We start from the raw sequence: 15,478 nt of genomic DNA on the forward strand, positions 1-15,478 counted from the left end.
CTTCTCAGGACAAGCTGCTCTATATAAAACACACTATTATTGTTATCATTGTTTTCTAAAAAGAAGTTATTCTTTCATCACACCAGTCATTCAATTCCCTTTACATAGGCATTTTTATAACTAGTGCCTGAGTTGTTTCTGTTTGTGGGTTTACACTTAAATGTACGTTACTGTTTTAACGGCCTGCATCAGATGTGGTTGGAGATGCTCCCACTGCTGATTCTTTGTAAGCTCTGTATGGTAATGCATCAGGAGGCGCCTATTACAAGCAGACACCTCCTGCTGCAGTAGTGATCTGATCTGCATCCTAGGATGCAAGCATCGGATCACTCACTCACCATCGGGCAGCTTGCAACACCCATGGTGCCACGCAAGCCACACGTCGCAGAAGCCAAGAAATCTCAGTGCAAATACAGACATCCCTGGCTTCTGCCCTTCACCTAAATGGCGGCAACATGCTTCTTTTTGGAGAAACAGAGGCCATTGCCACATCCTCCCCGCCCACAAATGGCATCAGACTGTCATCACTGACAGTCTGATGCCGGACTACATCCTATGTTGCATGACCAGTTAGTGCACGAGCAGAATGCGCAAAGTACCAATAGTCGTGCAGTGCACACCTCCATCCACTTCTGAATCACACCAGAAATGCAGCGAATGCTGTTTTAATGTTATTGGGAAATCTAAACAGGTTGTGTACAATATCCCAACAGTGACCATTCCGATGGTCACAATACCGGCAGCGTTTTCAAAATTCCAACAAATATTGGTAAGTATTTTAACACTAACCCACCCCCTCCTGCGGCCTAACTCTAACCGTCCCACCCCCGCAACATAACCCTAACTCTCCCCCTAGTGCTTAACCCTAAACCTGACCTTAATATCTTTGGGATCCATGAGTATTTTAATGGTCAGGATTCCAGAACCGGTATTGTGACAGTCAGGATAGTCACCGTCGGGATCCTCACTACTGTACATCCCATCTAAACATTATAGCCAAGCAGAATGTTGTTAATAACCCTTATTTGCATTTTGTACTGTCAAAAAGAGTGTAACCATTATATTTTTTTACGTTATTTATTTATTAGGTACAAAATGGATTCAATTAATCGTTTCAATTCCCCAATGGTTCTGTGTCTGGAAGACCTAACGGAGCCTCATTTGGAACAGCAAAGAAGAAAGGAGACCACACAAAAATTAGTGCAAGAATCTTCAGCTTGTATCTTTTTACTGAAAACAAGTTCAATTCTGATTGTTTAGAGAGAGCCCAGTGGTTCATAATTCTTTGTATGCAAACGTATACCCCAATATTCAGCATCATTAGTATTCAGCTTTCCATAAGTGAAAACCACTACCTCTAAATCCTTTTTATTCAAGCCTCAAATAACAGAAAAGCAAAGTTACAGATTAGTGCCGTAACTAGGCATTTTAGCGCTGTGTGCAAGAAACGACATTGGCGCCCCCCATGTAAGATAGGGGCAGTGCGCGCCGTAGGCACGCAAAAAATATATATGGGGGTGTGGCTTTGTGGGGAAGGGGCGTGGCTACAAAATAATAGCAATTCATACTACGGTGCACAGTAGTCTCCATTATTCAAATTACGCTGCACAGTAGCGCCACTACACCAGGTAGAGACCCTTTTACACATTACAGCAGACAGCATCCCCCTTTTTACACATTACGGCAGACAGCGTCCCCCTTTTTACACATTACGGCAGACAGTCCCCCTTTTTACACATTACGGCAGACAGCGTCCCCCTTTTTAAACATTACAGCAGACAGTCCCCCTTTTTACACATTACGGCAGACAGCGTCCCCCTTTTTACACATTACGGCAGATGGTCCTCCTTTTTACGCATTGCAGCAGCCAGTCCCCCTTTTGACACATTGCGGCAGCCAGGCCCCCTTTTTACACATTGCGGCAGACAGCGTCCCCCTTTTTACACATTACGGCAGACAGTCCCCCTTTTTACACATTACGGCAGACAGCGTCCCCCTTTTTAAACATTACAGCAGACAGTCCCCCTTTTAACACATTGCAGCAGCCAGCATCCCCCTTTTTACACATTGCGGCAGCCGGTCCTCCTTTTTACACATTGCGGCAGCCAGGCCCCCTTTTTACACATTGCGGCAGCCAGGCCCCCTTTTTACACATTGCGGCAGCCAGGCCCCCTTTTTACACATTGCGGCAGCCAGGCCCCCTTTTTACACATTGTGGCAGCCAGTCCCCCTTTTTACACATTGCGGCAGCCAGCCCCCTTTTTACACATTGCGGCAGCCAGTCCCCCTTTTTACACTTTGCGGCAGCCAGTCCCCCTTTTTACACATTGCGGCAGCCAGGCCCCCTTTTTACACATTGCGGCAGCCAGGCCCCCTTTTTACACATTGCGGCAGCCGGTCCTCCTTTTTACACATTGCGGCAGCCAGGCCCCCTTTTTACACATTGCAGCAGCCAGGCCCCCTTTTTACACATTGCGGCAGCCAGTCCCCCTTTTTACACATTGTGGCAGCCAGTCCCCCTTTTTACACATTGCGGCAGCCAGCCCCCTTTTTAGTCCCCGTTTTTACACATTGTGGCAGCCAGTCCCCCTTTTTACACATTGTGGCAGCCAGTCCCCCTTTTTACACATTGCGGCAGCCAGCCCCCTTTTTAGTCCCCCTTTTTACACTTTGCGGCAGCCAGTCCCCCTTTTTACACATTGCGGCAGCCAGGCCCCCTTTTTACACATTGCGGCAGCCAGTCCCCCTTTTTACACATTATGGCAGCCAGTCCCCCTTTTTACACATTGCGGCAGCCAGGCCCCCTTTTTACACATTGCGGCAGCCAGTCCCCCTTTCTACACATTGCGGCAGCCAGTCCCCCTTTTTACACATTGCGGCAGCCAGGCCCCCTTTTTACACATTGCAGCAGCCAGGCCCCCTTTTTACACATTGTGGCAGCCAGTCCCCCTTTTTACACATTGCGGCAGCCAGCCCCCTTTTTAGTCCCCCTTTTTACACTTTGCGGCAGCCAGTCCCCCTTTTTACACATTGCGGCAGCCAGGCCCCCTTTTTACACATTGCGGCAGCCAGTCCCCCTTTTTATACATTATGGCAGCCAGTCCCCCTTTTTACACATTGCGGCAGCCAGGCCCCCTTTTTACACATTGCGGCAGCCAGTCCCCCTTTCTACACATTGCGGCAGCCAGTCCCCCTTTTTACACATTGCGGCAGCCAGGCCCCCTTTTTACACATTGCAGCAGCCAGGCCCCCTTTTTACACATTGCGGCAGCCAGGCCCCCTTTTTACACATTGCGGCAGACAGCGTCCCCCTTTTTACACATTACGGCAGACAGTCCCCCTTTTTAAACATTACGGCAGACAGCGTCCCCCTTTTTAAACATTACAGCAGACAGTCCCCCTTTTTACACATTGCAGCAGCCAGCATCCCCCTTTACTCACATTGCGGCAGCCGGTCCTCCTTTTTACACATTGCGGCAGCCAGGCCCCCTTTTTACACATTGCGGCAGCCAGGCCCCCTTTTTACACATTGCGGCAGCCAGTCCCCCTTTTTACACATTGTGGCAGCCAGTCCCCCGTTTTACACATTGCGGCAGCCAGCCCCCTTTTTACACATTGCGGCAGCCAGTCCCCCTTTTTACACTTTGCGGCAGCCAGTCCCCCTTTTTACACTTTGCGGCAGCCAGTCCCCCTTATTACACATTGCGGCAGCCAGTCCCCCTTTTTACACATTGCGGCAGCCAGGCCCCCTTTTTACACATTGCGGCAGCCGGTCCTCCTTTTTACACATTGCGGCAGCCAGGCCCCCTTTTTACACATTGCAGCAGCCAGGCCCCCTTTTTACACATTGCGGCAGCCAGTCCCCCTTTTTACACATTGTGGCAGCCAGTCCCCCTTTTTACACATTGCGGCAGCCAGCCCCCTTTTTAGTCCCCCTTTTTACACTTTGCGGCAGCCAGTCCCCCTTTTTACACATTGCGGCAGCCAGGCCCCCTTTTTACACATTGCGGCAGCCAGTTCCCCTTTTTACACATTATGGCAGCCAGTCCCCCTTTTTACACATTGCGGCAGCCAGTCCCCCTTTTTACACATTGCGGCAGCCAGTCCCCCTTTCTACACATTGCGGCAGCCAGTCCCCCTTTTTACACATTGCGGCAGCCAGGCCCCCTTTTTACACATTGCAGCAGCCAGGCCCCCTTTTTACACATTGTGGCAGCCAGTCCCCCTTTTTACACATTGCGGCAGCCAGCCCCCTTTTTTGTCCCCCTTTTTGCACTTTGCGGCAGCCAGTCTCCCTTTTTACACATTGCGGCAGCCAGGCCCCCTTTTTACACATTGCGGCAGCCAGTCCCCCTTTTTACACATTATGGCAGCCAGTCTCCCTTTTTACACATTGCGGCAGCCAGGCCCCCTTTTTACACATTGCGGCAGCCAGTCCCCCTTTCTACACATTGCGGCAGCCAGGCCCCCTTTTTACACATTGCAGCAGCCAGGCCCCCTTTTTACACATTGCGGCAGCCAGGCCCCCTTTTTACACATTGCGGCAGACAGCGTTCCCCTTTTTAACATTACGGCAGACAGTCCCCCTTTTTAAACATTACGGCAGACAGCGTCCCCCTTTTTACACATTGCGGCAGCCAGGCCCCCTTTTTACACATTGCGGCAGCCAGTCCCCCTTTCTACACATTGCGGCAGCCAGTCCCCCTTTTTACACATTGCGGCAGCCAGGCCCCCTTTTTACACATTGCAGCAGCCAGGCCCCCTTTTTACACATTGTGGCAGCCAGTCCCCCTTTTTACACATTGCGGCAGCCAGCCCCCTTTTTAGTCCCCCTTTTTACACTTTGCGGCAGCCAGTCTCCCTTTTTACACATTGCGGCAGCCAGGCCCCCTTTTTACACATTGCGGCAGCCAGTCCCCCTTTTTACACATTATGGCAGCCAGTCCCCCTTTTTACACATTGCGGCAGCCAGGCCCCCTTTTTACACATTGCGGCAGCCAGTCCCCCTTTCTACACATTGCGGCAGCCAGGCCCCCTTTTTACACATTGCAGCAGCCAGTCCCCCTTTTTACACATTGCGGCAGCCAGGCCCCCTTTTTACACATTGCGGCAGCCAGTCCCCCTTTCTACACATTGCGGCAGCCAATCCCCCTTTTTACACATTGCGGCAGCCAGGCCCCCTTTTTACACATTGCAGCAGCCAGGCCCCCTTTTTACACATTGCGGCAGCCAGGCCCCCTTTTTACACATTGCGGCAGACAGCGTCCCCCTTTTTACACATTACGGCAGACAGTCCCCCTTTTTAAACATTACGGCAGACAGCGTCCCCCTTTTTAAACATTACAGCAGACAGTCCCCCTTTTTACACATTGCAGCAGCCAGCATCCCCCTTTTTACACATTGCGGCAGCCGGTCCTCCTTTTTACACATTGCGGCAGCCAGGCCCCCTTTTTACACATTGCGGCAGCCAGGCCCCCTTTTTACACATTGCGGCAGCCAGTCCCCCTTTTTACACATTGTGGCAGCCAGTCCCCCTTTTTACACATTGCGGCAGCCAGTCCCCTTTTTACACATTGCGGCAGCCAGTCCCCCTTTTTACACTTTGCGGCAGCCAGTCCCCCTTATTACACATTGCGGCAGCCAGGCCCCCTTTTTACACATTGCGGCAGCCAGTCCCCCTTTTTACACATTGCGGCAGCCAGGCCCCCTTTTTACACATTGCGGCAGCCGGTCCTCCTTTTTACACATTGCGGCAGCCAGGCCCACTTTTTACACATTGCAGCAGCCAGGCCCCCTTTTTACACATTGCGGCAACCAGTCCCCCTTTTTACACATTGTGGCAGCCAGTCCCCCTTTTTACACATTGCGGCAGCCAGCCCCCTTTTTAGTCCCCCTTTTTACACTTTGCGGCAGCCAGTCCCCCTTTTTACACATTGCGGCAACCAGGCCCCCTTTTTACACATTGCGGCAGCCAGTTCCCCTTTTTACACATTATGGCAGCCAGTCCCCCTTTTTACACATTGCGGCAGCCAGGCCCCCTTTTTACACATTGCGGCAGCCAGTCCCCCTTTCTACACATTGCGGCAGCCAGTCCCCCTTTTTACACATTGCGGCAGCCAGGCCCCCTTTTTACACATTGCAGCAGCCAGGCCCCCTTTTTACACATTGTGGCAGCCAGTCCCCCTTTTTACACATTGCGGCAGCCAGCCCCCTTTTTAGTCCCCCTTTTTACACTTTGCGGCAGCCAGTCTCCCTTTTTACACATTGCGGCAGCCAGGCCCCCTTTTTACACATTGCGGCAGCCAGTCCCCCTTTTTACACATTATGGCAGCCAGTCCCCCTTTTTACACATTGCGGCAGCCAGGCCCCCTTTTTACACATTGCGGCAGCCAGTCCCCCTTTCTACACATTGCGGCAGCCAGTCCCCCTTTTTACACATTGCGGCAGCCAGGCCCCCTTTTTACACACTGCAGCAGCCAGGCCCCCTTTTTACACATTGCGGCAGCCAGGCCCCCTTTTTACACATTGCGGCAGCCAGACCCCCTTTTTACACATTATGGCAGACGGTGTCCGAGAGAGAGAGAGAGAGAGAGAGAGATACTTACCATCTCCCCGCTAACAGGCTCCTCGTGCAGCTTCCTCGGTGCAGGCAGGTGAGAAGGAGGAGGAGGGAGGGGGACTGGAGCAGCAGCAGCGCTATTTCATTGGTAGTAAGCGCCGCTGCAGCAGTCCCCTCTTCTTCCGTATTGGCTGCCTGGTGCTGCTGTGGATGCTGGGATGGAGGAACCACATCCCAGCATCCACAGCAGCGCCAGGCAGCCAATGCGGAAGGAGAGGGGGCTGCTGCAGCGGCGCTTACTACCAATGAAATAGCGCTGCTGCGGCTCCAGTCCCCCTCCCTCCTCCTCCTTCTCACCTGCCCGGCGCTGCTCTCTTCTCCCTCCACAGCGCAGCGGCGCACAGCACAGAACAGGCGGCATGTAATGAGTCAATTTAACTCATTACATGCCACTGGCCATGGGCCCACAGGGCAACTGCGCTGTGTGCCAAGCCCACTTGGCACACATGTAGTTACGGACCTGTTACAGATGCTTATCATTAACCTTTCAAATTCATGAACACCAAAGAACAGGATCCTTCTCACTAAGCATACAGTAAAGCTCTGATTTTATTTTTATATATATCTTTCCAATGACAGAAAACCAAAAGTCCCAATGTATTAGACCTCCAGTAAAAGAAAAACATTTCTGGATTACTCATACATTTTTTTCACAGAGTTCAAGATATTTATTGTGTTTATCTTTATATTTTAACCTATACTGTACCTTAACCAAACTGTTAGCATTTCTTATTGGCTCAATGGAAACAGTGAGCCAGAATGTTGCAAATCTGGAGCAGGACTTCAAGTGTTTTGGTGCGGATGATTTTGTAAGTATTGAGTAGGTTGTATTATTGTATTATTACTATAATGACTTTAATTACACAACCCCTAAAATTCTTCATGATCATACACCAGTAAGTTTCTTTTTTTTACTGTAGTCCCCTACTATTAAAGTTCAAATAGTTATTTCAACCTAGGGCCCTCATTCCGAGTTGTTCGCTCGCTAGCTACTTTTAGCAGAAATGCAAACACAAAGCCGCCGCCCTCTGGGAGTGTATTTTAGCATAGCAGAATTGCTAACGAAAGATTAGCAATTGCTAACGAAAGATTAACAATTCTGCTAATATTAGCAGAATTGCTAACGAAAGCAATTTCCTTGCAGTTTCTGAGTAGCTCCAGACCTACTCCTAGATTGCGATGACCTCAGTCCGTTTAGCTCCTGGTTTGACGTCACAAACACGCCCAGCGTCCGAACAGCCACTCCTCCGTTTCTCCAGACACTCCTGCGTTTTTACCTGGCACGCCTACGTTTTTTAGCACACTCCCTGAAAACGGCCAGTTTCCGCCCAGAAACTCCCACTTTCTGTCAATCAGCAGAGCGATTGAAAAGCTTAGTTCGCCTGTGAGTAAAATAGCATAGTTTTGTGTAAATTTGCTTAGCGCGTGCGCCCTGAGATGCATACGCATGCGCAGAACTGCCGGATTTTAGCCTATTAGCAATTCTGCTAAAATTAGCAGCGAGCGAACAACTCGGAATGAGGGCCTAGGTTTTAAGAGTTATTTTGAATCTTCACAGAGGAGATATCTATTCAAATGACAATGTAAAGCAGAAGGTAAAATATCTAGTATTCCATCTACGAGGGCATTTTAATTATTTCCGTGAGTGCTACAATGAACTGTGTACATCTTTCCATAGTTCTCCCCTATTGTGGGGCAATTCCACAGGATATGGAAAAAATGCCCTCCTCAAGATTGGATTACATAGAATTTGATGGCAGATAAGAAACCTGTGGCCCATCCAGTCTGCCCTTTAGGGTTAAGATATTAGGTAGGGTTTTCTGGTTTGTTTAGGGGTTAGGGTATTAGGTATATAGTATTAGGGTTCGTTTAGCGGTTTGGGTTAGGGTATTAGTGTTAGGGTTTATGGACACAGTGAGGTTTGGGGACCATCTCCTTTCCCCCACCCTGGTTGCCACATCACACTCCCAAATCCCAGATTTCTCCCACGCTGACCCCCCCCCCCCATGGAACGGTCTCTCTCATTCTGTCAGACTATCGCCCCAGCCTGCCTAGCTTCAAATGGGCACTGAAAACCTACCTGTCCATAAAAGCATATCTGTCCACAGCTTACCTATGTCATCCTGTAGCTTACCTCACCCTCCTGCCTCCACCATCTCTCCCGCCCCTCGCTTCCTGCCCTCAGCTCATTCCATGTTGTCACGATCCGGGTATCTGGACGCCATTTCTTACCTATCAGATGCCTCCTAAGGCTGGCTCAGCGCTCCAGGACCGGATCCCATCTGTTATCCTGATGTGCACATTCCCGCATCCTCTCCTGTCTCTCTGGACGCAGTCACAGTAACGCCTTATACATCTGGCATGGCGTCTCCCGCGGCCTCCGCCGCCGTCCCTGAGCTTCTGCATTCAGAGTGGCGATTACGTCAGCCGCGGCCTCCGCTGTGTCCGCGTGGTCGGATGTGCATCTGTCAGCCTGGCGTCTACTGTCTCCGGTGGCCGGCGCCGCCATTACTGTTTTCCAGACCACATGGATTACAATCCAAACTTCCCTCCAAGTGTCTGCATGGGCGCAGCCATCTTGGATTCTGTCAGCTGATCATTCCTACCAATCCGTTGTCAGTATTATTAATTTGCATAATTGCCTAGCCAATGCCTTCCTTGCTGCAGGTATAAATAGGTTGTGCCTGAGCAAGGAAGGCGTCAGTGCTTTGGTTGTCAAACCTAGTTCCAGTTTGTCTCTCTTCTGTGAATGTCTTCCAGGTTCCAGCTCCTGTCTCCAGACTTCTGCTATAGAGACCCGCACCAGCATTCCATCTGCGGTGTAGCCTGACTCTCCGATCCATTCTGGACTCACCTGTTTCCAGCTACAACATCACCTGCTTCCAGCTCAGCTTCCAGCAGTGTACAGCTTCTCTTAAAGGGCCGGTGTCCTTTCTGCAGTTTACCACTCTCCACCGGTATTATTATTTCTCCGCTCTCAAATTCTACATTTCATCTACATTGCATCGCTCTCAAGCTTTATTTATTATTTAACTGGTTCCAGCCAGTATCCACTCCGTGCCAACACCTGTCTGGTTCTAACCAGTACCCACAGCAGCATTTTATCTACAGCAATCCAGCTTTCCCTGGAACACCAGCTGGTACGACCCTGGGCTTTCCTCATTGCTACAGTTGAGCCTGGTAAGGACTTTCCAACTCGCAGATAATAAGAACTGTCTCATACCACCAGAGCTCTGTGGCCCCTGCCACCCTGTAGTACCCAGGAACTGTATTATTATTTCTCTGCTGATTTTTATGTTACTTTTTACTGCTACTGTGATGCATGGAGTTTGTCATAAATAAATATCATTGACTTTTACTCAAGTTGTCGTGGTCACGCCTTCGGGCGGTTTCTCTTCATGTTACTTACATGTCCAGGGGTCTGATACAACCTCCCAGGTTCCGGTACATCTCAGCCCCTACAACTGAGGCTGCCTTCCGTCAGCTCAGGCCCTCAGTTGTGACAGTAAGCACTGACCAAATGAATCCAGCCGGAGACCAGGATCAAGCGGCCAGGCCGATGCAAGAACTGGCAGCCCGACTTGAACATCAGGAGGCTGCACAGGGCCACATCATCCGCTGTCTCCAGGATCTCTCTACTCGGCTGGATGGGATTCAGACAACTCTCCGTGGATCAGGCGCATCTGGGGCGTCAACCACAGTGACTCCAACTATAACCCCACCCACCTTACCCGTTTCTGCTCCACGTCTTACTCTTCCAACGCCAGCAAAATTTGACGGATCTCCAAGATTCTGCAGGGGATTTCTCAACCAGTGTGAGATTCAGTTTGAGCTACAACCTGGCAATTTTCCCAGTGACCGTACAAAAATTGCCTACATCATCTCACTTCTCAGTGGCTCAGCCCTTGACTGGGCATCACCGTTATGGGAGAGGTCCGACACCCTGCTATCTTCTTACACTGCATTCGTGTCAACATTCAGGCGCATCTTCGACGAGCCAGGCCGGGTAACTTCAGCTTCGTCTGAGATTCTCCGTTTACGCCAGGGATCACATACTGTAGGACAATATCTTATACAGTTCCAGATCCTGGCATCTGAACTGGCATGGAACGACGAGGCCCTGTATGCTGCATTCTGGCATGGTTTATCCGAGCGTATTAAAGATGAGTTAGCTACCAGAGACTTACCCTCCAAGTTAGATGAGCTAATCTCACTTTGTACAAAAGTTGACTTACGTTTCAGAGAGAGAGCAACTGAGCGTGGAAGATCATCTGCTCCAAAATCTTCTGCTCCTCCTCCTCGCCAACTGTCACCAACTAAAGATGAACCCATGCAAATTGGCCGTTCCCGTTTAACTCCTGCTGAGCGCCGAAGACGTCTCTCTGAGTCTCTCTGTCTGTATTGTGCAGCTCCGTCTCACACTATTAATGCCTGTCCCAAACGTCCGGGAAAACTCCAAATCCTAGCTCGCCAAGGAGAGGGCCGGCTAGGAGTAATGATCTCCTCTCCATCTCCTCAAGATTGTAATCTCCCAGTCTCGCTTCAAGTTGCTCAACGTTATCAGAACGTCATTGCCCTCCTGGATTCCGGAGCAGCTGGGAACTTTATTACCGAAGCCTATGTTAAACGGTGGTCCCTACCCACCGAGAGACTTCCTTCCTCCTTTTCCTTAACTGCCGTGGATGGCAGTAAAATTTTTGATACAGTTATTGCTCTAAGGACTCTACCAGTTCGTCTGAGAGTGGGAGTTCTTCATTCCGAACTTATTTCACTTTTAGTGATTCCAAGAGCCACACATCCTGTGGTCCTGGGCCTTCCATGGCTCCGTCTTCACAATCCTACAATTGATTGGACGACTACGCAAATCCTGGCATGGGGTCCCTCCTGTGCTGAGACATGTTTGTTTAAAGTGTTGCCTGTCTGTTCTTCCTCCCCCAGGTCGTCTGATGTTCCACCTCCTCCATATCAAGATTTCACGGATGTGTTCAGTAAAGCTTCTGCTGATATCCTTCCTCCTCATAGAGAATGGGACTGCCCGATTGATCTCGTTCCAGGGAAGGTTCCACCTCGAGGCCGAACTTATCCGTTGTCTCTGCCCGAGACGCATTCTATGGAGGAATACATTAAAGAGAACCTAGCAAAGGGGTTCATTCAACCTTCTTCTTCTCCAGCCGGCGCAGGCTTCTTTTTTGTAAAAAAGAAAGATGGTGGTCTGCGGCCGTGCATCGACTACAGAGGTTTGAACGACATTACCATCAAGAACCGCTATCCTTTACCCCTGATTACTGAGCTCTTTGACAGAGTTAGCGGAGCTACCATCTTTACAAAGCTGGACTTGAGAGGTGCATACAATCTCATCCGGATCCGTGAGGGTGACGAGTGGAAGACCGCATTTAACACCCGTGACGGACATTATGAGTACCTCGTCATGCCCTTCGGATTGAGCAATGCTCCAGCTGTCTTCCAGCATTTCGTCAATGAGATCTTCAGAGACATTCTATACCGTCATGTCGTGGTCTATCTAGATGATATCCTCATTTTTGCCAACAATTTAGAGGAACATCGTTTTTGTGTAAAGGAGGTTCTGTCCCGTCTCCGTGTCAATCATCTCTATTGCAAATTAGAGAAATGCGTCTTTGAAGTCAAGTCCATTCCGTTTCTAGGGTACATTGTGTCCGGTTCCGGACTAGAGATGGATCCTGAGAAACTACAAGCAATCCAGAATTGGCCAGTACCCTTAACCCTCAAAGGGGTCCAGAGGTTCTTAGGGTTCGCCAATTATTACCGAAAGTTTATACGAGACTTTTCCACCATTGTGGCGCCTATTACTGCTTTCACCAAGAAGGGTGCTAACCCGTCAAAGTGGTCTGAAGAAGCCATGCAAGCTTTTCATCTTTTAAAACAGAGGTTCATCTCTGCGCCTGTCCTGAAACAGCCTGACATCGACTCTCCTTTCATCCTAGAGGTGGATGCCTCCTCCGTTGGAGTAGGAGCGGTGTTATCTCAGAGGGCTAAAGATGGCCATTTACATCCTTGCAGTTTCTTCTCACGGAAGTTCTCCCCAGCGGAACGCAACTATGCCATTGGCGACCAGGAGTTGCTAGCCATCAAGCTCGCTCTAGAGGAGTGGAGATATCTGTTGGAGGGAGCTTCTCATTCAATCACCATCCTTACAGACCACAAGAACCTTCTATATCTGAAAGGCGCACAATGTCTCAACCCTCGTCAGGCCAGATGGGCACTTTTCTTTTCCAGGTTCGACTTTAAACTCCAGTTCTGTCCGGGCTCTCAGAATCGCAAGGCCGATGCCCTTTCCCGCTCATGGGAGCAAGAAAATGAGTCAGAGTCTTCAGACAAGCATCCTATTATAAATCCGTTGGCATTCTCCACGGTAGGGATGGACTCTACGCCCCCATCAGGGAAAAGTTTTGTGAAGCCGACACTAAGGAAGAAGCTCATGCATTGGGCCCATGCTTCCCGCTTTGCCGGACATACAGGTATCCAAAAAACCCTGGAGTTTATCTCTAGGTCCTATTGGTGGCCAACTCTGAAAAAGGACGTTTTGGAGTTTATTGCATCTTGCCCAAAGTGTGCTCAACATAAAGTATCCCGCCAGTCGCCTGCGGGGCAACTGGTTCCACTATCTGTTCCCCGTCGACCATGGACCCATTTGTCGATGGATTTTATTACAGATTTGCCCATGTGCAACAAGTTTAATACCATCTGGGTGGTAGTTGACCGGTTCACCAAGATGGCACACTTCATTCCTCTCACCGGTCTTCCGTCAGCTTCCAAGTTGGCTCAAGTATTCATACAAGAGATTTTTCGACTCCACGGTCTTCCAGAAGAAATTATCTCAGATCGAGGAGTTCAATTCACAGCCAAATTCTGGCGAAGTTTATGTCAAGCCCTCCAAGTCAAGCTAAAGTTTTCCACGGCTTACCATCCTCAGACCAATGGTCAAACTGAGAGGGTGAATCAGGACTTGGAGTCCTTCCTCCGCATCTATGTGTCCTCCTCTCAAGATGACTGGGTTCAATTACTTCCCTGGGCCGAGTTCTGTCATAACAACCAGTATCATTCTTCATCTTCCTCAACACCATTCTTCACCAACTTTGGATTCCACCCTAAAGTCCCTGAGTTCCAACCGCTTCCAGCAACTTCTGTTCCCGCAGTGGATATCACCTTGCATCAGTTTGCCAATATCTGGAAGAGCGTACGATCAGCTCTGCTCAAGGCATCGTTCAGGTACAAGAAGTTTGCGGATACGAAGCGTCGAGCAGTTCCTGCTCTCAAGGTGGGTGATCGGGTATGGTTATCCACGAAGAATTTGAGGTTAAGAGTTCCCAGTATGAAGTTTGCACCTCGCTACATCGGTCCTTTTAAAATTGATCAAGTCATCAATCCTGTTGCTTACAGACTCCAGTTGCCTCCCTTCTTAAAGATACCCAGGACATTCCATGTTTCCCTGTTGAAACCGCTAATCTTGAATCGGTTTCATTCCTCACTTCCTCCAACTCCGAAAGTCCAAACTCAACGAGGCGTTGAGTATGAAGTAGCCAAGATCCTGGACTCACGTCACCGTTACGGTCAACTTCAGTATCTTATTGACTGGAAGGGTTATGGCCCTGAGGAACGTTCATGGACCAATGCTTCTGATGTCCATGCTCCTGCCTTGGTCCGGAGATTCCATTCCAAGTTTCCTCAAAAGCCAAAGAAGTGTCCTGGGGCCACTCCAAAAGGGGAGGGTGCTGTCACGATCCGGGTATCTGGACGCCATTTCTTACCTATCAGATGCCTCCTAAGGCTGGCTCAGCGCTCCAGGACCGGATCCCATCTGTTATCCTGATGTGCACATTCCCGCATCCTCTCCTGTCTCTCTGGACGCAGTCACAGTAACGCCTTATACATCTGGCATGGCGTCTCCCGCGGCCTCCGCCGCCGTCCCTGAGCTTCTGCATTCAGAGTGGCGATTACGTCAGCCGCGGCCTCCGCTGTGTCCGCGTGGTCGGATGTGCATCTGTCAGCCTGGCGTCTCCTGTCTCCGGTGGCCGGCGCCGCCATTACTGTTTTCCAGACCACATGGATTACAATCCAAACTTCCCTCCAAGTGTCTGCATGGGCGCAGCCATCTTGGATTCTGTCAGCTGATCATTCCTACCAATCCGTTGTCAGTATTATTAATTTGCATAATTGCCTAGCCAATGCCTTCCTTGCTGCAGGTATAAATAGGTTGTGCCTGAGCAAGGAAGGCGTCAGTGCTTTGGTTGTCAAACCTAGTTCCAGTTTGTCTCTCTTCTGTGAATGTCTTCCAGGTTCCAGCTCCTGTCTCCAGACTTCTGCTATAGAGACCCGCACCAGCATTCCATCTGCGGTGTAGCCTGACTCTCCGATCCATTCTGGACTCACCTGTTTCCAGCTACAACATCACCTGCTTCCAGCTCAGCTTCCAGCAGTGTACAGCTTCTCTTAAAGGGCCGGTGTCCTTTCTGCAGTTTACCACTCTCCACCGGTATTATTATTTCTCCGCTCTCAAATTCTACATTTCATCTACATTGCATCGCTCTCAAGCTTTATTTATTATTTAACTGGTTCCAGCCAGTATCCACTCCGTGCCAACACCTGTCTGGTTCTAACCAGTACCCACAGCAGCATTTTATCTACAGCAATCCAGCTTTCCCTGGAACACCAGCTGGTACGACCCTGGGCTTTCCTTATTGCTACAGTTGAGCCTGGTAAGGACTTTCCAACTCGCAGATAATAAGAACTGTCTCATACCACCAGAGCTCTGTGGCCCCTGCCACCCTGTAGTACCCAGGAACTGTATTATTATTTCTCTGCTGATTTTTATGTTACTTT

General features: G+C 49.8%; 1 protein-coding gene across 4 annotated transcripts in view; it reads left to right on the plus strand.

Annotated features, from left to right (window-relative positions):
• Positions 1-15,478, plus strand: part of FAM227A (family with sequence similarity 227 member A) — a 296,429-nt gene that overhangs the window by 87,680 nt on the left and 193,271 nt on the right. For all 4 annotated transcript variants that reach the window (XM_063940478.1, XM_063940475.1, XM_063940477.1 and 1 more), the window contains exons 2-3: positions 1,089-1,219; positions 7,343-7,428. In XM_063940478.1, coding sequence (XP_063796548.1) covers positions 1,089-1,219; positions 7,343-7,428 — 217 coding nt within the window. The remainder of the gene's footprint in view (positions 1-1,088; positions 1,220-7,342; positions 7,429-15,478) is intronic.

This window comes from Pseudophryne corroboree, chromosome 9 (assembly GCF_028390025.1).
Source record: "Pseudophryne corroboree isolate aPseCor3 chromosome 9, aPseCor3.hap2, whole genome shotgun sequence".
Taxonomy (NCBI): Eukaryota; Metazoa; Chordata; class Amphibia; order Anura; family Myobatrachidae; genus Pseudophryne; species Pseudophryne corroboree.